This window comes from Bubalus bubalis, chromosome 15 (genome assembly GCF_019923935.1).
Source record: "Bubalus bubalis isolate 160015118507 breed Murrah chromosome 15, NDDB_SH_1, whole genome shotgun sequence".
In the NCBI taxonomy this organism is placed as follows: domain Eukaryota; kingdom Metazoa; phylum Chordata; class Mammalia; order Artiodactyla; family Bovidae; genus Bubalus; species Bubalus bubalis.
In genome coordinates this window covers 14,383,724-14,407,602 of record NC_059171.1, presented here as the reverse complement: position 1 = coordinate 14,407,602, position 23,879 = coordinate 14,383,724, and the positions used below count along the sequence as shown (strand labels likewise).

Sequence of the window (23,879 nt, the reverse complement as noted above, 5' to 3'; positions counted from 1 at the left end):
ATCTAAGGGCACCTACCAACAGCTGAAGAGGAAACTGGCATGAAATCCCAAGCATCTGTTTGGAGGCTCTCCCCAACCCCTGCCCTTAAAAACTTTAAAAGAGAAAGCTCATTTCTCAAATTGTTTCTTCTGAATATAGAAGCTACTTGAAACAAAGTTTAACCTTTCTGGGGTTCAAGTTCATTTATTCTTTGCATGCACGAATGCAGCAACTTCTTTATTTCTAAGAACAAAGCCTTGTTGAAAAGAAAAATGTCTCTAAAGTCTCCTTGGACATCAAATAATTCTTCAGAGGAAACGCTTTGATGAGTAAAGTGTAAATGAGTAAGAAACATACGGATTAGATTTCTCATATAGTACACATGGATTTAAGAATTAAGAGGAAAAATATTTTTGGAAAATATGGTTTGGATTTGGATTCTGCCTATTCCGTAAACACTGCTGAAGTTAAAGAAGACAAATTTTTCCCTGTGTCTTGCTCCCCACCTTCAGCCTCAGACATTACCAACCATTCTTTCTAAAGAGTAACATCAGATATAATAAAGGCCAAGAAGGACTTTTAAACAGGCAATTCACAGATCACTATTTAAGAACCAAATATTATTTGTAACAGATTCTCTTCCATCAGATGGGTTCTAAAGTGTTTTTCAGAAATACCTCTTTGTTGGCCAGTACAGCTCACTAGCCAGAAGGGACTCCGAGCCCTGTGTTTCAGTGACTGCAAGACACCGCCTTCTGTAAACCAGACTTTGTGGCTGCCCGTTGCATTTCAAGGAGGCCCCTTCCTACCCTTGGGGAGATGATTTTTACCAGTGGTGGCCTTGACGTGACCTTGGGCATGAACCACAAGTTGAGCCCAATGGAGAATGCTTTCTTTTAGTCAGCAGAAGCTTTTTCACAGTATAGATAAGGGATTAAGTGGCATTAGGGATATGACAGCAGTTAACACTGGATGTGGCACATGGAAGGTGTGCATTGCATGCTAGTTCTGTCTGAAGAATCTGAGAATCATCTCCTATGACCTCCAAGGATGGGAGCTACTCATCCCATGTGGCCCTGCTAAGGGGCGGACCTGCATGTAAGTACTGGGGAACTCTGCTTCCCTGCCACTGACCCACACTAGACAATGAGTCTCCATCAGAGGATCTTATCTGGGGCTACAGAGATTTCTATTGTCCAGTCACTGGGCTGGGTGGAACATAGCGTAAGCCCTAGGTCAGCCCCCTTTTCCTTGAGCACAGTTCAGTCCAGTTCAGTCACTCAGCCGAGTCCCACTCTTTGCAACCCCATGGACTCCAGCACTCCAGGCCTCCCTGACCATCACCAACTCCTGGAGTTTACTCAAACTCATGTCCATTGAGTCAGTGATGCCATCCAACCATCTTATCCTTTGTCGTCCCCTTCTCCTCTCACCTTCAATCTTTCCCAGCATCAGGGTCTTTTCCAATGAGTCAGTTCTTCGCAGCAGGTGGCCAAAGTATTAGAGTTTCAACTTCAACATCAGTCCTTCCAATGAATATTCAGGACTGATTTCCTTTAGGATGGACTGGTTGGATCTTGCAGTCCAAGGGACTCTCAAGAGTCTTCTCTAACACCACAGTTCAAAAGCATCAGTTCTTCGGCGCTCAGCTTTCTTCACAGTCCAACTCTCACATCCATACATGACTACTGGAAAAACCATAGCCTTGACTAGATGGACCTTTGTTGGCAAAGGTCCTTGTGCACAGAGAGGAAGGCAAATGAAGCAGAGCAAGTAGAGACGAGAGGCTGCTCCTCCTTTTCCAAACCAGTATCTCATCCTCCCAAGTGGGGGGTCTTTTATAGCAAACATCTTTATTAAGATATGATTCAGGTGCCATATAACTCATGCATTTAAAGTATGCAACTCAATGGCTTTTTGTATGTTCCCAGAGATGTGTAATCATCATCACAATCAATTTTAGAATATTTTCACCATCTCAAAAAGACCTCCCCATTTCTCCTCTCTTCCAATCACCCTCTCCCCCTAGCCCTAGGCAACCACCGATCTACTTTTGTAAATTTTCTTGTTCTGGACTTTCATATGAATAGAATCATATGATATGGGGTCTTTTGTGACCAGCTTCTTATATTCAACATAATGTTTTTTAGGTTTATCCATATTGTATCAGAACTTCAACCTTTTTATGGCTGAATAATATTCTACCATATGGACACGTGTGTGTGTGCGTTAAGTTGCTTCTGCTGCTGCTAAGTCGCTTCAGTCATGTCTGACTGCGACCCCATAGACGGCAGCCCACGGGGCTCCCCTGTCCCTGGGGTTCTCCAGGCAAGAACACTGGAGTGGGTTGCCATTTCCTTCAGTCGTGTCCAATTCTTTGCGACTCTATGGGCTGTTGCCCACCAGTCTCCTCTGTCCATGGAATTATCCAGGCAAGAATACTGGAGTGGGTTGCCATGCCCTCCTCCAGGGGATCTTACTCACCCAGGGATCAAACCCATGTCTTCTACAGCTCCTGCGTGCAGGACCATGTGGACATACCATATTTGTTTATCCATCCAACAGTTTCTAGGCATTTGGTCCATTTCCACCTGTTGGTCATTGTGAATAGTGTTGTTTTGAACCTTTATGTGTCCCAAGTATGTCTGACCTTGCTTTCTCTCCATCTCTCCTGTCTCTACTTTGGTCTAAAGCACCACCTGCAAGAATCCCATCTCATCTCACCACTCCACCCTTTGCCCTCTCCAATCCACTTTCCACCTGACCTCCACAATGATCTTCTAGATATACAAATCAGCTGATGTCACTCCCTAGTGTAAAACTCCTCAGTGGATTCCTATTGTGTTAGAGAAGAAATCCAGGATTCATTCTGTGATCAACAAGGTTCTGTGATGTCAAGCCCACCATCACACTCCTTCTCTGCAGTTACACCCCCACCTCACTCACCTTCTCCAGGCTCATGGCCTTCTCTTACTTGCTTAACACAACCTCCCCTCATCCTGGAATTCCACATGGCCGACACTTCCTTATCCCTCAAGTTGTGGCTTCAATGTTGTCTTCTCAGAGAAGCAATCAATGCTCAACTAAGGTAAAGCTAGGCACCCCCTAACCACCCCTCCATTAATACTCTTTTTCAAAGCATTTGCTTTTTCCTTCAATGGTACCCCACTCCAGTACTCTTGCCTGGAAAATCCCATGGATGGAGGAGCCTGGTAGGCCGCAGCCCATGGGGTCACTAAGAGTCAGACACGCCTGAGCGACTTCACTTCACTTCATATGACATACAGAATTTGGAATTCCTCATTTATTTGTTTATCACTCATCTTCCCCAGTGCAAAGCCTATTTTATTTACAATTGTTTCCTTAAGACCTAGAACATCTGTGCCTGCAGTTGACAGAATAAATATGGGCTCTGTGGAGATAAAGAGAGGAACTTTGGTTAACTTCAGTTTCTGGATCCAGTTTTTCCTGAGGGCCCATCTCGCGTACCAGGAGACACGCCCCATGTTCTCATTATAAGCTCCTCTTTTTGAGCTAGTTTAAGTGACTTCTGTTCCTAACACCTCAACGATCCATGACTGATGACTTTTTCTGTCATTGTTAGGCATGACTTGCTTCTTTGTTCCACTCATATATTTCCCCAATCCCCCCAACAAGCCTTTCCAAACTCTTAACTTCTGTATCCCATTAAAAGCATTTCTATATTTGTATACCCATGTCCATAGCTTTATTCACAGTAGCCAAGAAGTGGAAGCAACCTGAATGTCCATTGATGGACGAATATATTAATGAATGGAACTATTTTATACACATATACATGCACACACACTTGGATATTATTCATCCTTAAAAAAGGAAGGAAAGCCTGTACTATGCTGTAGCATGGCTGAGTCCTGGGCCTATTGTGCTTGTTGAAATAAGCCAATCACACATGATTCCATTTATGGGAGGCATCCAAAACAGTGAAATTCACAGAAACACAAAGTAGAACAACGGTTGCCAGGAGCTGGAGGGAGGGGGAAGTGGGGACTTGTTCAGTGAGAGTTTTAGTTTTGCAGGACGAAAAGCATCTGTTGCACAAAATCGTGAATATACTGAACATTACAAAAGTGTACACTTAAAATGGTTAAGATGGTAATTTTTACATTAGGTATTTTTTTAACCACAATTCTTTTTTTAATATAAATTTATTTATTTTAATTGGAGGCTAATTACAATATTGTATTGGTTTTGCCATATATCAACATGAATAACCACAATTCTTGAAAAACATATACAAAACATCTTTACTTCCTTCCCATCCCTTCCCTCTCTTCCTTCCTTCTTTCTTTCCTTCCCTTCCAGGTTGAATATCTCTAGTCTAGGCCACAGCCCAGACTAGGCGAGGCGCCAACCAGATTTAAGCCCTATTGGAGGGGGACGCTGCCAGGCCCCAGGATGTGCCTGCTGGCTGTGCCTGCTGGGTGGGCTGCCCATGTTCTGTAGAGCACAACAAGGCGCAGGGCCATTTCTCAGTGGCCACCGCTGGAGGCTTGCTAGGTCTCCAGTGTGGGCTGACTGCCAGGGGGTCCCCATGAGGATGTCTCAGACCAGCTCTGATGTTGTCGCAGATTTTTTGAGCCGAGGGTAAATTGCCTCCATTTCTATGTTTTCACTTTTACTTTTTTTTTCCAGTTGATTCCTCTTTTTCTCCATAATGAATACTGCAAAAACCTAGGGCCATAGACTTAAGTAGGCTTTGGGGCATGATAGCCAAGAACATTGTTTAGGAGAAAATATTTTTAAATAAGTATGTAAAGGAAGGAACCAATTCATCCATAAGTTGCTTCCTGTGTAGTTGGAAAATCCCTCTATTAGTGCTATGTAGGTGGACGAGATGGACATGAGTTTGAGTAAGCTCCGGGCGATGGTGAAGGACAGGGAAGCCAGGCGTGCTGCAGTTCACGGGGTCACCAAGTCGGACATGACTGAGCAACTAAACAACAGCAACAAAAAGGTTTAAGTTCACTCTGACAGCAACTACAAAAACGGAAGACTTACTGTTTTCCTAAGAAATTAGAATATCCTATTCATTTGATCTCTTACAGCTATTATTACTATCTCTATTTTATAGATGAGGAAATGGGGGCCCAGAGAGAAACTTGCTCAAGGTCACACGGCCAAGAAATAGAGCCAAGATTTGAACATATGCCTGTAAGAGTCTGAAGTGTGAGTGTGTGGTCATCAGACCACCACTGATCTCTCTTAATAGTCCTTCACCATTTATTAAATTCTCAATAAGGACAAATCTCTAAACTAGGCTTTGAAGAGGCCCTAAGACAAGAAAGAGCTCATCCATAGGGAATGGCCAAAGAATGATTTTAAATAAGTATCTATATATGGTACTCTAGATATATACTTTAAATAAGTATATATATGAGTGGAAGCTGAATATCTATAAACTGACTACATATAGAAGAGAACAATAAACAGTCTAGCTGAGACTGAATCATGGACTCTAGAGCTGGAAGGTATCTTCAGAGTCACCTAATCCTATCACCCACCCAAAGCAGAGATCTCTTACACAGAATCTGTGGTAGTGCCATGGCCAACCTAAAGCTAGCCAAGCCCATATCTTTGTTTTCCAGCTTTGGTTATTATGGAGTTTTTACTTTTCATCAGCCAAATCTACCTCCTTTGGGGGCATTTCCCCACTGGTTCAGTCTTTCTGTTGGATCTATATCCAATAAGTCACCTTTCTAGTTTTTCCAACTGCCCTTGTTTACATGGAAGAAAGAGAAGAGAAGCATACATTGACCACCCACCCTGCTCCAGGACCATCAAAACAACCCCACAAAATGGGGAAGATGATTTCTTATTGAAGGGCTTTGAGGCTAAGAGATCTTGAGAAATTTGTCCAAGGTTACACAGCCCAGTTTGATTCCTGGGTTGGGAAGATCCCTTGGAGAAGGGATAGTCTATCTATTCCAGTATTCTTGGGCTTTCCTGGTGGCTCAGCTGGTAGAGAATCCACCTGCAGTGCAGGAGACCTGAGTTTGATCCCTGGGTTGGGAAGATCCCCTGGAGAAGGGAAGGGCTACCCACTCCAGTATTCTGGCCTGGAGAATTCCAGGGACTGTATAGCTTAGCCAAAAATAATAAATAAATAAATAAAAATTTAGAAGTAGATTTTCCGTGTTGTGATAAAATGTTGAACATTCCAGGAGACAGGGCAGAGTCTTGAGACATTTCATTCGAGACCCCCCACAGGTGACTATTAATTAATGCTCTTCAGGGAACAGGTGTCTACCTGGCTCTGATCCCAACAGGTATTTTTAAATCCACATTTCTCCACCTCCTTCAGAGTTGATATAAACAAAAAAAAACTTTAACAAATTACTTTGCTGAAATTTGTCCAAAACATCCTTTTCCAAGTGTGTTCTGTGGACTGTTTGCTCCAGGGGATAATATTAAATATGTTCTTTGCTGCAGACCTTTGCAGAGTCTTTAATGAGCTAACGTGCATGGTGACTGTCAAAAAGGAACTCTACTAGCACCCTGGTTTCTCAAAGGTGAGGTGGTTTTCTAAATTTTTTTTAAATCTGTGTTTTTTTTTAATCTTAGGTGGGGTTTAATGTTGTGTTTTTTGCTCATTTGTGATAGTCCCTTGATCTCCCAATCTTGTAATCCTGTGAAAAAAGGACATGTTAGCCTTGCATGGCTTGTTTATTGAACTTCCGTTAATGCCCAGTGATCAATGTGTTCTTCAGAAAGTGTGGACACAGGCCATCTTAATAACCTGCTCTAGAACTTTACTGCGCTTTCATACCAAGCTTGTGCATCGACAGTTTTCAAAAGTCTCTTTCCTCCTCTCTCTTAAAGGACACTTTCTTTTTTTCTCCAGGTTTAACCCACAACAGCTCTGAAATTCAGCACCATGATATTTACATGACATTTACCTAGAGATGACATTTTTAACACAGTTAGGTGCCATCTCGGGCTTCCGTTCCCTCCTACTAATGCATACTCTGTCTTTTCCAGGCTGAATATCATTCTGTTGATGGAGACTATATAAATGAAACATAAATCACTCAGCCTCTTAGTCAAGGCAGATTCCTAACTACCCTGCCTCAGACTTTCATGTTTCTCATTGACTTCCTGGATCTCTAATTCATATCATTTCCTTCTAAACTGAGCTGGAGCATCCCTCACTTCATTCAGTTCTTTCCTGGCTAACCACATCTCTCCCTCTCTTCATTTCTTTATCATGCCTGTATTGACTTGTCCTGTTTTCTATATCATCTACTCATTGAAGAATTCTTTCATCCAAAACATATTTTCTGAGTAATGTTGTGGTAAGTGTCAGCTATCTGAGAGTGGACAAACCAAAAATAATCTGGAAGTAATAACTTTGGCAGGGAAAACAGCTGTTGAACAAGAACTAAGAATTACAAAAGGAGATGGATGGTGCAATGGAGCAGATAATCTAGGCTGGGTGTCAACCAAGGTCTTCCTGCCCAAGTGTTGTCTGAGAATATAAGGATGTGGGTGAATTTGCTAGAGAAATAGTGGGGAACAGGATGTGATGGGGAAGACCCTTGATGAATATTCAAGTAACGAAAATAGGTCAGAATGGCTGAAGTATAGAGATGGGGTGGGGGTGTGTGCAGGAGGGCCTGAATTTGACTTTGATAAACTTAATTTGACATAATGAAGAGTTAATAGACGCCACAAAAGGACCTGCAGCAGAGAAGGACATCATCAGATGGAACTCTTTTTCCAAATAGGGAACACGTTCTTTTGCTTTCCCTCTTTGTCTTATGTATGTGACTTTCAAAAGCTCTCCCCACCGTAATTTGAAAAGTTGTTCTCAGCACTTCGCAAGCTCCTCAGATCACCCGAGGCTTTGGCCACTCTGAGTACTCTAATTCTATGGGAGTTTGGCCACCTTTTCATCAGCACCCTCAGTGCACATGTGCACTCTATTTTTGTACATGTGCTTTAAAATTCTAAACCTGTTAGTCAGTGATAGAAGGCTTCAGAGAGTGGAGTCGGATTCTGAAGGTGAGAAATTCTGAAGGTGACAGAAGTGATGGGGCGGGGGGAAAAGAAGTTTGGTAGAAAGGATAAGTCCCCTAAATGCACGAGCCTGGGCAGCTGCACAAGCCACACATGGTTCATCTTCTTCTTCGGTGACTTGTGGGAGGATGAGGTATACTGGGCAGGAAAGTTGCAGCAGGGTTCTGGAGGCAGCCTGAAGTCTGGCCCTGGTGCAGCCAGCTGTGTGACCCTGGCAAGTGGCTTCACTACCCTGGGCCTAGGTGTCTTTTTTTTTTAATCCAATTGTTTTTCTAAATTGTGGTAAAATATACATAAAATTTACCATCTTAATCATTAAGTGTACAGATTAGCGGTTTAAAGTACACTCATAATGTTAACATCACTGGTCATTCATGTACCCCCACAACCCTTCATCTTGTAAAACTGAAATTCTGCTCCCATTAAACAATGATTCTCCATCTTCTCCTCCCCCAAGTCCCTGGCAACCACCTTTCTACTCTCTGTCCCCATGGTTTTGTCTCCTCTAAGTACCTTGGGTAAGTGGACGCATACAGAATATTCATCCCTTAGTGACTGCCTTATTGCATTTAGCATAATGTCCTCAAGATTCACCTGTGTCACAGCATATTGCAGGATCCCTTCCTTTTTTAAAAATGCTTATTATTTTTGGCTGCACTGGGTCTTCATTGCTGCATGCAGGCTTTCTCTAGTTGCAGCGAGCAGGGGCTACTATTTGTTGTGGTGCGAAAGCATCTCATTGCAGTGACTTCTCTTGTTGCAAAGCACAGACCCCAGGTACGCAGGCTTTAGTAATTGCAGCAGGCGGGCTTGATAGTTGTGACTCCTGGGCTCTAAAGTGGAATCTTCCTGGACCAGGGATTGAACCTTTGTCCCCTGCATTGGCAGGCAGATTTTTATCTACTGCACCACCAGGGAAGTCCAGGATTCCTTCCTTTTAGTCAAGGCTATAGTTTTTCCAGTGGTCATGTATGGATGTGAGAGTTGGACTATAAAGAAAGCTGAGCGCTGAAGAATTGATGCTTATGAACTGTGATGTTGGAGAAGACTCTTGAGAGTCCCTTGGACTGCAAGGAGATCCAACCAGTCCATCCTAAAGGAAATCAGTCCTGAATATTCTTTGGAAGGATTAATGCTGAAGCTGAAACTCTAATACTTTGGCCACCTGATGCGAAGAGCTGACTCATTTGAAAAGACCCTGAAGCTAGGAAAGATTGAAGGTGGGAGGAGAAGGGGACAACAGAGGATGAGATGACTGGATGGCATTACCAACTCAGTGGACATGAATTTGAGTAAACTCCTGGAGTTGGTGATGGACAGGGAGGCCTGGCATGCTGCAGTCCATGGGGTCACAAAGAGTTGGACACGACTAAGTGACTGAACTGAACTGAATATTTCACTGTATGTACATACCAAGATTTTGCTTACCCATTCATCTGTCAATGGACTCTTGGGTTACCTCTGTGTCTTAGCCATTGTGAATAGTGCTTCTGTGAACATGGATGTACAAGTATCTCAATGAGTCTGCTTTCAGTTTTTGGATATATACCCAGAAATGTAATTAACTGGATCATATGGTAATTCTATTTTCACTTTTTGGAGGATCCACCATACTGTTTTCCAGCAGTTATACCATTTTACATTCCCACCAACAGTGCACAAAAATGGTTTCCACATTCCTCACCAACACTAATTTTGTTTTGCTTTGTTTTTTGGATAGTAGGCACCCTGATGGGTATGAGGGGGACCTTGGTGCCTTGACATTTGAACTATAGGGGTACAACCATTGGCTGACCCTGAGCCCTTCCTCCAAATGTCTGATTCCTCTGTCTGCACATGTGTGTGTTACAACATGAAACTTACATCATGTGGGCTCTGGGCCATCCAGCCCACCACCTCCTTCTTGAACAGTTTGCAAGTCAGAAGCTGGACTGAAGAAACAGCATCTAGGAGCAACTCTCTTTGGACTGGAGAAGAGGTGAAAACGCGTTCTTCTGGGTCATATCCTCATCATCGTTTAATAAAACCCGTCCACTGGCTTCAACCAGCAGAAGGGCTTGGCTGGCTGGTTATGGGGATGGTAACCTTTTAGAACAGAGGTTGCCCTCTCCCTGCAGCCAAGCGAGTGATTCAGTTTTGGCTCAGTTAAGCCTGGAGGGAAGTAAGGTTCACCTAGATGCCTGCTCACAAAAGGCAGATGCTCCACATGGGGGCGGTTTTCTTGAGGAAACATATTTGAAAACCACATAAGTGCTTTCTTCAGGGGATAAAACATTCTAACTCAATGGTCTGCCATTGTGTGTTTGGAAAGCTTGTGGGGAGCAGATGCGAGGGGAAAGAACATTTGCGTTCAAAAGCAAAAACAGTTCCCCAAACTAAACTGGTCCCAGGAGGCTAAAGTTAGCAGGATGAAAGATAATTATTTCAACTTGGGGGAGAGTCACCAACAGAAGTGCCTTTTCGCTGCAGCTCCTTCCTCATTAAAGTGGTTACCAGGCATGGCAAGATACGGAAGGAGGGACATCTTTTCTAGACACACAGCGGACGCAGTTGCTGGCAGCCCAGACTCCGTGGCTCCGGAAAGAACCCCCACGAACACCGCGGTCACCATCTGAAAGCCAGAGGTGCTGTGGCTCCATCAAGAAGGAAGCAGCTTACACGGGAGCAGGAACACCTCTGTGTCAGATCCAGGCAGCTCCTTATGGGTAGAGAACCACAGGACTGGAAAACCGGGGGCCGGCTTCTGTGACATGGCAAGGCACCTGCTTGCAACACCCTCTATTGGTGAGTCGTTGCCAGCGGGAGGGGCCAGGGCTGCAGACTGGGCAGGAGAGTGGCCTGGGAGCTCCACTCTTGGCTTTGGGGGAATCTCTGGATGGATTAGGTTGCCCCTGGTGGTGATGGATGCTGAGGCCCCAACAGAAGCTCATCCATGAGAGAACAGGAGGGGCCTGGCTGGCGAACCGGGGCCCCCAGGAACAAGAGCTGGGTCTGGAGGAAGGCTGGATCAGAGGCTCGAACATTCAACAGACTCCCTGGCACTGGCCCAGTCTCCTGCTCCGGGGATGGTATGGTGGTGCCAGCTGGCTGCCCACATGGGGACACTGTGACTATGGGATGGGGACTGACAAGGGGTCCTGGCCCAGTGGACACTTGCTCTGTGTGGCGGGGCACCTGAATCAGAGTGCTCCATGACTGATGGAATCGCTCAGTTCTCTGACTCACTGCGTGGAACAAATTCCTGAATGTTCTTAGAGTGCTTAAGTGGGGTGGGAAAGAGCCACAGGGGGAAAGGCTAGGTTTCCTGCTGATAACGGCAGTCTGAGCAGTTAACTGGAAGAATCCAAGACGTGGTTTATTTCCCCCAGCAAGTGAAGCACAAGTCATACTGGTTCCAGTGGAGGTAGGTTTACTCCAAAGTTGGTGATGCTTCCGCTTTCCAGCCCTCTTTCACCTGGCCTCTTCCAAGCCCCCCGTCCCAGGAGGTAACCTAGAGCTGGGGCCATATGGCATTTGCTTTTTTAAAAATCAAATATCGGAGTAAGAGCTTTATATATTAGTATTTTTCTAAAGGAGCTCTATAATTCTGAATCCCCAAATGGAGTGCCCCACAAAACTTTCTGAGCTCTAAGTTATATGGATGAACCAGGATCCAAGGGAGAGAATCAGACCATTTTTCTGGAGTTTACAATATCAAAACAAATCCTAAGCAGGAGAGTGGATGGATGCCTTTGGTACCTGTACTCTGCACCCCTCATCTGCGTGTTGAGAATCAAGAAGTGGTCCCTAGTCATCACCTTCAAAGGAAAGATGTTCTAAGAAACTTGAAAATAAGGTATTTTCTGATTACCACTCCAAAGGGGCTCTACCAATTTCCGCTGTTGGTGGAAGTTTAAAGAGAAAAAAAAAAAAAAACAACAAAAAAGGAAGCAAGACAGCCCTCCAAAACGCCAGGGTGTCGGCACAAAGATAAAAACACTAACTGAAGAAGTGGAGGCAGGTCTATCATGTCTTGAGGGAAATGAAAATTTAAACAAGATGTCACTACATCTCCCTACATCAGAATGGCCAAAATCCAGAACACAGACACCACCAAATGCTGGCAAGGATGCCAACAGGAACGTTCATTCATTTTTGGTGGAAATGCAAAATGGTACAGCCACCTTGGGAGACAGTTTGGTGGCTTCTCATAACATTAAATACATTTTTACTATATGATCTAGCAACTGCCCTGCTGGGATTTACCCACAGGAGCTGAAAACGTATGTCTGTACAAAAAACCGCAGACAAATGTTTATAGCAGCTTTACTTGTCATTACCCAAACTGAAGCAACCAAGATGTCTTCAAGTAGGTGAGTGGATAAGCAAACTGTGGCCCATCCAGACGACAGAATGGTAGTCGGCCCTAAGAAACAAATGAGCGATCAAGCCATGAAGGAATCTTCAGGGCAAATGAAAGGAGTCAATCTGAGAAGGCTATATACTGAATGAGTCCAACTATACAACATTCTGGAAAAGGCAAAAACTATGGAGACAATAAAAAAAAAGGTCCGTTGTTGCCTGAAATCCTGGAGGGAGAAATGAATGGTCAGAGCACAAAGGATTTTTTTGTGTGTACTTAGTCACTCAGTCATGTGCAACTCTTGCAACCCTATAGACTGTAGCCTGCCAGGCTCCCTGTCCATGGAATTCTCCAGGCAAAAATCCTAGAGTGGGTTGCCATTTTCTTCTGAAGAATACTACCAGTGCTGAAACAAGCTGACGAGCAATTTTTAGCCCATTCACACAGCTGCCTGTGAGGTTCTGGGATACTAGTCCGATAACTACTTGGGTTTTGGCAGATCAGATAAGCCAAGTTTTTATTTCCCTTCTATTTAATGAAACTTTAAGAGAAAGAAGGTAATTGATGCCTTCAGGCTAGGCTTAATCTGGCAAAAATAATTCCTGATAAAACCTAGGATTTTCCTAAGCCCGTCCAACCACGGTTTCTTAGAGTATGTTAGCATTTGTCAAGCCCTTTCAGGAAGCTGATACCTTTAGTACATTTGACCAGAGCCCTGCCTCTTATTCTCTTGCAAGAAAGAGAACAGCAAACAGCATCAGCTATTGTTTTTGATGTCAGCAATCTTCACAGCACTAGAGAATAGAATGGGTATGTAAGAAGACAAAAACAAGGAAAAGGTGTGTTCCCAGGCTTCTTTTTTGTAGCAACTGTACTGGCTTCGGTTGAATAAGAAATTGTCCTGGAATTCTTGGCGTTGGAGCAAACACGTCAGCTCCCTGGTTACGCCTACGGTCACTGCTCAAAGTACCACACACTTTAACCTTCCTGCTCTTTCCATAGGCCTGGGTTTGTCCTGTATCCAGGAAACTTTATATGTTGTCTAAACTGAGCATCCCAGCAGGCTGCAAGGCAGATTCAGAATGCTGGCCAGATTCAACCTGGATCCACACCACCAAGGGCAGTGGAAATACTCTGTATACTAACATGGTGGGAATCTGTCAATTACATGCCTGTCTAAACCCACACGGTGTACACCACCGAGAGTGAATGGTAAGGTAAACCGGACTCTGGGTGATCCTGACGTGTCAGTGCAGGTCATTAACTGTAACAAACATCCCACCAGAGTGACGCTGAGAACGGGGAAGGCTATGCATAAGGAGGGGCAGGGGGTACCTGGGAACTCTATCTTCTGCTCAATTTTTCAGTGAGCCAAAGAGTCCTCTTGAAGAAAAATTAAACAGCAGAGGCAGCAGAACTTAACTGCAGACCCAAAGGCAGGCCAAGATGCACCTGGACCAGAGGACCCCGTACAGGATTCCCGTGAAACCAGAAATGGAAGTCACACACTGTGGGTCCATCCTGGAAGGGGTGGTCTGTGGCCCCTGGCCCACAAACCCGCTCATTCACAGGCTCATTCACAGTGTTTACTGAGCACCTGCCGTGGGTCAGGCATTGGCAGTGAACACTGTTGGGAGCCTGGACTGAGTCCAGGAGACCGGAGAGAGCCCCCTACTCCGAGGTGGACCCAGCACACGGGGAAGGAGCGTGGCCACGCACATCGGAGATCAGGGGAGTTGCACAGAGCACAGAGCATCTGAGCTGAGCTTTGCAGGACCATGAAACCGATCAGGCAGAGTGCCAGAGGCAGACGTTCCAGGTGCGTCACAGATGCTGCACAGCCTGAAAGCACAGTGTGCTTGGTGGGCGTTGGGAATGGCGGGGATCCCACGGTGCTGTCAGTGGTGCAGGGGGTGAGTAAGAGCTGATGCTCGACACATGGCTGGGTTGCCCCAACCTGATCCCTGAGATGCCAAGGAGTGTGGGCTCCATCCCAGACTCCTTGCTCATTGGGTACTGACCCCACTGCTTCTCTCTGGAAGGCCTCTCCTGTCTTTTGTCCCATAAGCTTGGAGGGGTGGATGAACCATGGCAAGCACCAAGCATGGTGTTCAGCAAATAGTTAGCTTTCGTTTTTACTATTAATTATTTTGTCATGTAGGACAAAACCACTATCTGCCAGTCACATTAGCATCTCAACAACAGAGCAGTTGGGTGACGCCAACATGCTAAATATGAAGAAATTTACTTGGAAAAACTGAATGTTCTTCTTCCCTCTCCCAGCCTGAGCAGCTGCTCAGTAGAGGATTTTCTCAAACGAGATACAACTGTTTGCAATAATTTTTCAGATGACATCAGGTATGTTCATGGAGGTATGGCCGTAGTGGCAAAGATGTTTTAACAGTCAAGGACTGGATTAGGACAAGTGGGAAAGGTTGAGGCAATGACTCCAGTGTACGATGCCAACTTTTTGTTTGTTTTCTTTGGCCAACCCTATTACACCCCTTTGGGGAAGTTTCACAACCCTGGCCATCTTCGCAGCAGCATACAAGAAGCTGTGTGTACACCACTAGTCTAAACTTAAAAGGCAATTCTGCTGCTCACAGCAATGTTATCTGGAAAACCACTTGACAATACAAGTTGATTTACATGTCAGCATTCACATTTTGGAGCATTCTTTACAACTCCAACTATCTAATTTCTCTTTATAAGTTTAACTTACAAACCTTAGTCCAAATATAGGCTGGTGGTATTAGGTTCTCCAGAGAAACAGAACCAACAGGATATCTATATATATATATCTATATATATATCTATATGAGGAGAGCTATTATAGGAACTGGCTATCACAGCTATGGAGGCCTACAAGTCCCATAACCTGCTGTCTGCAAGCTGGAGAACCAGGAAATCTGGTGCTGTGATTCAGTTCAAGTTCAAAGGCCTCATTGTGCACGGGGCAGGGGGTGGGGGGTGGGGTGGGCAGGGGGGTATAAATTCTAGTCTGAGTTTGAAAGCTGAAAGCTAGGAGCAGCAAGGTCCAAGGGAAGAAGAAGGATGTCTCATATCAAACAGACAGAGAGCATATTCACCCTTTCTCTGTATTTCTGTTCTATTCAGGCCCTCAACAGATTGGGTGAGGCCCACCCACCCACTTCAGGTAGAACAATCTGCTTTACTCTGTCTGATTCAAATGCCAGTCTCTTTCAGAGACACCCTCACCAACAACACATCCCCAAATAACATTTTACTAGCTGCTGGGCATCCCTTAGCCCAGTCACGTTGACACACAAAATTAACCATCAGCTGACATGTACATGTTCTATGGTCATCACTGCTGGGCTTATCTTTGATTTCTGTTGAAATTACTTAGAGGTACATACATAATGCCTTCTGGCAGAGACACAATTTTGAGGAATAGAACTGCAACTGAGGTTATCCCGGTGGTCAAAATGCATACAACCTCCCCTTGGACATTTCTGAGAACTCTGGCCCTCTCCTCCACACCCTATGTGTGGCCTGGCAGGTCCCATGCTAGATTTGGGCTTGGCATTTTGTGGATCAAATATGATCCAAAGAAAATGAAGAGAGGGCACGAAGGCGAGCGTGGGAGTGAAAAGGTGCATGTGAGCCTATATATTTCTGTGGGTAGACACCCCTGTGAGCTCGAGCATCATTTTCTCATGCACCCTCCTCTGCTATTAGCACACTTCCTGACCAAAGAAAACACAATCCCACTGACTTTAACAGATGCTATGGTAGACTAGGGCTGTTCTAGCAGTGGCTTGGGACCCTGGGTGTTTTCGTGGCTTTCACCCATCATTTTGTACTGGGGACATGGTTGGGTTTAAGGGCAGAAAGCCTGAGGACCAGCACAGCCCTCTGAGGCACTGAATTCTGCAAAGGAGGGCAGCAGGAATTTATGCAGTGACCAGCGGCTCCATCCTGCCTCAGCAGAGCAAGGAGCTGCTTCTGCCCTTCACGTGAAATTTAAGCCAGGAGCTGACCCACTGCTGGAGCGAAAATGCAAACCCAGCCGCCAGCTGGTCTTCGGGACGGGTCTGAAGTGTCTTTGATGACGGCGCCAGCAGTGGGTGCAAGTGCAAGTGAGAGTCTGTTTCCAGCAAGTGAGCCGACCTAGACTGCTCAGAGGGACGGGGAGAGGACTCCAACAGTCTTACAGAAAGACCTCCTCCTAGAAAGTCAAAACTGGGGATGGGGTTTGCTAAGTGACAACACCGGGGCTGGTTTGGAGCACAGCAACCAGACTGTGGTGATGTCACTGTGACCTAGGGTCCCGTCCCTCCTGGTGAAGAGTGGCATGTCCACCTTGGACCAGCGAGTCATCACATGGGAAAGTGCTTCTTCTCATTGTGGAAAAAACACCCTATCCCAGTGGGACATTTCACGGTTATCTTTGCTCCCTAGAAAACATGGTGATGGTGGTGATGGGGGGGTGGGTGGTGGTGGTGGCGAATCTAGCCCCTTAGAAATGAAAGCCATATAGATGCCATATTTAAAGAAAAAAACACAAAACACAACAAGCCAGGCCATTCCATTATTGCTGACCATAGGAATTCAGTATTTATAATTTACATTCTTTCCCATACTTTGCCGTTTTTCAGAAGAGCCGAGGTTTATGGCCTGGCCAGGTCATAAATCAGTTTCCTGAGGGCAGAAGAAGCCGCTACACGCAGAAAGAATTCCTTTCCAACGGTTTGCAGAATGCATCAAAACATCAGCGAAAGAACCCACATGGAACGAGGATCCTGCTTCAAGGAACACGTGACTCTGGTCATCCCTTCCACCAAGCACACAACCAGCTGAAACCACACGGAGGGTCAGTGTCTGCGGTGGCCAGGAGGTTTGACCACCGCTACACAGTGAGTCCCGGAGCAGGGGAGGCAAAGGCGTGGGCACTGCCTGGGGTTTCTCATCATCCTTTTGTTGACGATGGCTGGGAGGGAAGTGGGTGAGGGGCATGGGTGCAGGCTCAGGACCAGTAATAGGGCTTAAGACATGCACACAAGACTAAGGAGCCTGGAGTGGGAGAGACAGTGTTAGGCTCTGGGCTGATCTGACACCCCCAAGTGTGCTCTTGGTCAAGTCCTTAAGCCCCACGACTCTGGAAAACAGAAATAACAGCAAACTTGGAGGATGGAGGAACACACATCACAGGGGCACGGGCAGGGGAGTAGGAGGTGCAGGTGTCTCAGGCGCCCCTTTTTCTTGGAACTGCAAGGGCCGCGCTGGTACTCAGCTCTCTAGAAAGCCAGCTGATGCTGCGGTGGCCACTCGGGAGACACACGGGAAGAAGGAGAGGTTCCCAGGGCCCCCGTTGGGAGGTCTTTGGAAGGATCCCAGTCCCCTGCATGCCTGTGTCTGGAAGATTTGTGAGCAGTGGCCCTAGTGAACTCACCCCCCAGCTCCTGGCCTGGATTTCATCCAGACTAAGAGAAGGGAGAGGATTCTAAGAATTTCTAAGAGGATTCTTCTGAAACCTGGGAATCTTTAAGATTTTCCCAGGTTGCACCCATAACATCTCTAATCGCCTTGTGATGGATGTAGTTGGATTGATGAGACTGAGGAGTCAGGCGGGTGGGAACAGCGAGGTTTATGGTCCAGATTTTCCAGGATGGACTATTACACAAACCCCGCCTGCAGTTCAACAACTGTAGTTAAGGCTACTGTAGGGAGACTTCAGACATGAGGATGCAATATTTTAGGTCCTGGTCTCAGGTTCATCCACCTTTCCTCTTTGAAAGGCAAATAAACCTTATTTCCTGTGGTTGCAAAGCTACACATGAGGCCCCTTGCCTCAGCATCCACAAAAGTATGTCCCACATAGGGACACTGGTATCTGAGGGCCTGGGGAGATTGTGTGTAGGGTGGGGAGCGGGGGCAGGGAGGGCAGGAGGCCAGGCACATGGAAGAAAATCTTCTTGCCATTTGGGGCATTATCAATGCCCACAATTTGCAGGCAATGTTTTCAGAGCATTCAGATAACAAAACAAACAAAATTAATACCTGGGGCCCAAGAGGTTCAAGCCTGAGCCCAGAATGGCTAAGGAGGTTGGCTGGTGGGTTGCATCAGCTGGAAAAGCAAAACTCTGAGGCAAATTATATTTTCTGAATGATGTTCCTGTCCTCTCCAGGTTTATGAGAAAGCGATGGAAGAAAGGGAATGTCAAGGTGGACAGAACCACAGATGAATTTCTGAAAGGGATTAAAGGCAGTCTTTAGTAAACATAGGAGACAAGGAAGAGTTTTACATTTCAGCATTCCCACACACTGAATAGACAAACACGCACACACCCAACGATTACCCTCTTCTTTGGTAGATATTAATGAGTCCTTTAAATTCACAGAAGATAGCAAAATAAAAAAGCTGTATTTACTGCATCAAAGATAATATCAGAGTTCGATTAAAAAATCTGGTAACCGTCACCTGTGATAGTCCTGGTATCAGGTTTAGAATGAACTGATAAAGTGAAATGCTGTAAAAACTTATTGTGACCAAGCCACGAGAGTCTGCAGCCCTTCAGTCTCAGCCATTACTAATGCTGAAACTTGCAAAGAACCCAATAATACAACCCTCGGAACGTACACACACAATGAAGGCAAGAGATGCCCTTGAAATAAAACACTAAAGAACAGAAGTCTCAGCTCTCCTCATATGTTGATTTCAATCATAAAAGCAGGCACTACATTAAGGACTGCAATCACCTAGCTGGGGCATCCCTGGTTCTCACAGCAGTAAGAACTCTGTACATGAAGCCCACCTGGTGGACATGCGGTGGGCTGCCGTGGTCACTGAGCATAATTCAAACAGCACAGAGCACCAGAGTTAATGCCCCTGTTTAGAGTGTGCAGTTCCTCTGGTTTCTAGTGGTTAAATATTTCTTTTCCACCCTGCATTTAGCTTTCTCCTGTAAGGTCCTGACCAAGTGCACTATTACCAACAAATAAGAAAACCCAAGGGTCCGATTCCAAAGAGAGATCCCTGACAAAGGGAGATAGCACTTAAAGACGATGCAGAGTGGCTTCAGAGGGGGACCAGGAGGGCTGAGCCTGTCGTTTTTGGTAAAGAACTTTATTTCCCCTAGGTGAGTACTTTTCTCATGAACTCACTACAGAAGTGATCATGGTGAAAATAAGACTGGCATTTCATCTTTTATCATCAAAATGCGTAAAACGGGTCAATGAAGTGTCTTAGCACTGCTGTGGGAGCGATTTGCCCAAGGCTTTTACAAATGGTGAAAATAGACACAGGAAAAGCAGGGACAGGTCATAGAAAGACCTTTAAGAATGACAAAGAGGAAAAAGTACTAAACACTTGGCACTTCCCTGGTGGCTCAGTGGTAAAGAATCTGCCTGAGATGCAAGGAACATGCATTCAATCCCCGGGTCGGCAAGATCCTCCGGAGGAGGAAATAGCCACACATTCCAGTATTCTTGCCTGGAGAATTCCATGGACAGAGGAGCCTGGCAGGCTACACTTCATGGAGTCTCAAAGAGTCGAACATGACTTAAGAGACTGAACAAGAACAATGAAACATTTGATGCAATGCTACTTATAGAGAAATATATATACAGCATTCTATGAGGATCACCTCCAAAACAATGGCGTCTTATAACAGGGCATTTTGTAAATGACAAAGGTGAGATCACTTGCAACTGAATCGTTTTTGATATTATATGACAACTCGGCTCTCCTTCCATCAAGGTGAAGCCTAATTTCCTAGAAATGGGTGGAAAAAGTAGACCAAGTCCAGAGTCGCGGCTTCTAGGAGGAGCGGCAGTTGTGGTTCTGGCCGGTCAAGGGAAGCACTGGTTTTGGAACCACTGTAGTAAGAGCTCTTACTGAAAGTGGAAACGGAAGTTTCACGGCAAAGAAAGGGCATGGAAAGCATCTGGGAACTTTCCTGGCCATTCTGTACAAGGCCATGGAGGAACAATGTCTCATGTATGCTCTGCGCTTCCAGGTCACCCCACGCTGGGCAGGGCCTCCTTGAGAGCAGCCTTGAAGAAGCAACCCCTTCCTTGGCTGGACCAGCTACTGGTCAGAAAATGAACCTGGAGATGCTCAGGGACGTGGCCCAGCACGAGGACGTGGAATTGAACACTATGTCCGGGATACACATTCTTTATCTTCAGACTCTCAGAGAAGCCAAACAAAACACACTCACCTAACTTCCGAAGTAAGACAAGTGTTACACGGTGCCTGTTTAAGACAGTGATGGAAGTGCAAACGGGTCTACGGAGCGGGAGCCTCTTGGCTTCTCTTTGGGACTTTAATTGGAAGGATGCGGCTGCTGTTCAGAGAGCACGTGCACGCTCAGAGCTGCGGCCTGCACGGCGACCCCCACAGCCCCCAGCCACTGGGCTGGCAACACTTCTCTGGAGCAAGTCTGCGTGGGCTCTCAACCAAGTGGCTGCCAGAGGCCCAGGGCACAGGAAGTGACCTGAGCTTTCCATGATTCATTTAACCCCTCCACCCCGGAATTCTTTGCAGAAAAAGAAAAACATGACGGCTATGGTTAAAGATTTCCTTAAAGGGGGACAAGTCATCGAAACCTTTGCGCTCTGAAAGGAGGGAACAAAGCGATTGGTTTCAGCGAGTTTATGAGAAGATCAACTGGGTACTGGTCACTTGTTAGAAAAATCAATCCAACTTGGCTGATGTAACCATTCCCTTAGTGCACACACGCAAAAGACAACAATGACTATCTTGTTCATTTCCTACTGATCGCTTGGGAAGTTTAGGAAAAGGAACATATGTGTCTGCAAGCCCTCTAAAATACATATATATTTTTTCTCTTTTCTTCTCACTACATAAAACACAAACATATTCACAGTATCCTAAAGCCACTTGAAAAACACAGCGATTGCTTACAAACAGTGAAAAGCACCAATAAGATGCAAAGAAATGAGCACTTAACGGAGGCCAAATTTGATGGGTTTTAACGCGAACCATTTTATTTAAAACAGGGATCCATCAGAGGTGGTGAACTATCAGGGTCGGTGGTCTAGAGCATGGCACGGATGAAAGGGGATACTCACCAGCACCTCACATGGGACTAAAAGACAATGTCAGCAACACACCGTGAAAGAAAACAAATAAAATGGAAAAGGCACCTGGCTGGGGGAGGGGTCACGAGCACTGCCTCCGGGGAGGTTCCCGCCTGTGCGCTGTGGCTAAGTCTGGACCAGGGATGCTGGCGAGGGAACGGGAACGTTCTGGTCTAACGCCCAGGATCCTGTGTGGGGAGCTAACCTTCCTGCAGCCTGGTGTCTACCTGCCACATGTGGTTTCAGGTCCTAAAAGGGGGAGGAGGTTGCTAAATGTAACACCAAAGCTCCCCACTTTTTTTCCTCTCCTCCAATTCAATGTCAGCAGTGGCATCTGAAGGCTTATATAAGCATCCCGACTTAAAAAACAAGCAGTAAGGAAATAAAACATAGTCAAGTGGGCTGGGCTTAAAACCAGTCAGTCAAGTGGAAGGGCAGATTCAGAGAAAGAAAACGGTGGCGACCTGTCCATCAGCTGTCCCGGTGGGATGCCCTGTCTCAGCGAAGATGTTTAAACCGCACCCACCACACAGGAAGCACAAAGCTGCTCCGGCAATTGAGTAAAGAGCTACCGTCTCCTCCTCCGAGCACCGTCCTGCTACCGGTGGCCAAGTGCTGAAGTTACCAGGGACCCCCAAAGGCCTGACCCCCTCCCGCAATCGTCTGCCCTGTGGGCCGGGGCTGTGGGAAACAAGACCCACGCTCTCAAATAACGACCCCCCTCTCCAGCCCCGTTCCTTCCCGATCACGCTGTGCCTTTCGACCTCCCTCCTCCCGGCAAGTCCAGCCGATTCCGTCCCCTCCCAGTTCTAGGCACTCCCTGGACACATCTTGGATTATTATGAACCAGGGTCTTTTCATTTCTTTCCCACTCCATTGGTGACTTTTGACTTGGAATGTCGATTCCTTCTTCTGGAAGAATGGCTCTCGCTGTTGCCTGGATGCTTGGGGGGGCCGTCTTCAGAACCTGGTCAAGAGGAATCGGGACACGCCGTCAGCGTCAGCATCGTTGCGGGCTGCGGGCCCAGGCTCTGCCCTTCTGCCCCTGCTCTCCCTGCCCGGGCCGCCCGCTGCTCCTCCACTGATCCTTGGGCGCCATCTAGTGACCTTGCTAACAAACCAACGCATACAGGCCCCAGTGAACACGAGTTTGAATCGACAGGGAGGCCTGGTGTGCTGCAGTCCATGGGGTCGCAGAGAGTCAGACATGACTGAGCCACTGAAGTGACTGACTTGACTGACAGAAGCCCAGGCCCTCAGCTAACTAGCACAGCTAGGGCCTGGGTGTCCTAAGGATGTTTTACACTCCCCACAGGGTGGACTGTGGTCCATGGCGATGGGGGCCAGAAGTGAGAGCATAGATCACATCAGAGCACAGAGGAGAGCCAGTGAAAACTTACACCACGTGGGTGTCGAGTCTACCTTCACAACCAAAGGACACACCAGTGACGTTTCCCCCACCTTGGTCAGCTGCAAACCGTAGTTTCTAAATCTCTAAACTGGAACGAATTCTTGACTTGACAGATAGGAAAGCTATTACACGACTTCAGGAGTCTGACCTAGAGGCCTCCCACTACTCAGGACGGGCAGCCAGGAGTCACCTGGGAAGATGCCGCGGGCCCTCGAGAGGCTCAAGGTCTACAGGGCCGGCATCTTTTGTCACGCTCCGTTGTGTGGGAGCTCAGAGAAAGGCATCTACATGGGCTGAGTGCTGAGCAATCAGCAGGTTCCCAGCCAGCTGGACGGTGGGGCCGGGGCAGTGGAGGTGGGGTGAGGGTGGGCATTCCGGGCAGGGGGTGTGTAAGGTCTGGAAGGTCATCGGAACTTCCTGGCAGGAGGCTGGCTCTGCCCCAGAGTTGGGCACGTGGACAACCTCTGGCCTAGCAGCAGAGCCAAGATTCTCTGCTCCAGGGCTCAGGTTCTGTTTGTTTTTTAAACCGTCGGCCTACCTTCCATTTCAACGTATCTCTACCATTGCTTATATCTTGTAGTCTTGTCACTGGAGAACCTGGAAGTGCCATGGACTGATCTCTGAGCTGGGGCAGCAGGGGCGGGGGAGTGGTTCTGAATAAGGGAGCCCCCAGGGGAGAAACCCTGTGCCCACCTCCATCCGCAGTCCACAGTAGTTGGCGGATTCAGGAGAAACCACCTCCAGCAGGGTGACCAGCACTCTGCAGCGTTTTCCCAGGGAGAGCTGTGCTGAGCTTCACCCCAAAGAATCAGGAGAGCAACTCAGCAGAGCTGTCCCTCCCTCACCCCCGCTTTGCTGAGCCAGTCTTAGGGTTGACATTCAAGGTCTCTGGTGTTCACTTCTCTCCTTTTAGTCAAGTCCCACGATCAGTTCATAACTGACGAAGTATTATCTAGTGGAGCGTCCTCGGGGTCATTTTTCTACAAGCCAAATTCTTTAAAAATAACCAGGTGGCCCCA

General features: G+C 46.5%; 1 protein-coding gene across 1 annotated transcript in view; it reads right to left on the bottom strand.

The window, feature by feature from the left end:
* Window positions 1–21,329: 21,329 nt before the first annotated feature.
* The window catches only part of PTDSS1 (phosphatidylserine synthase 1), a 68,745-nt gene continuing 66,195 nt past the window's right edge, over window positions 21,330–23,879 (bottom strand). The window contains exon 13 of the mRNA XM_006061120.4: window positions 21,330–22,416. Coding sequence (XP_006061182.1) covers window positions 22,307–22,416 — 110 coding nt within the window. The 3' untranslated portion in view covers window positions 21,330–22,306. The remainder of the gene's footprint in view (window positions 22,417–23,879) is intronic.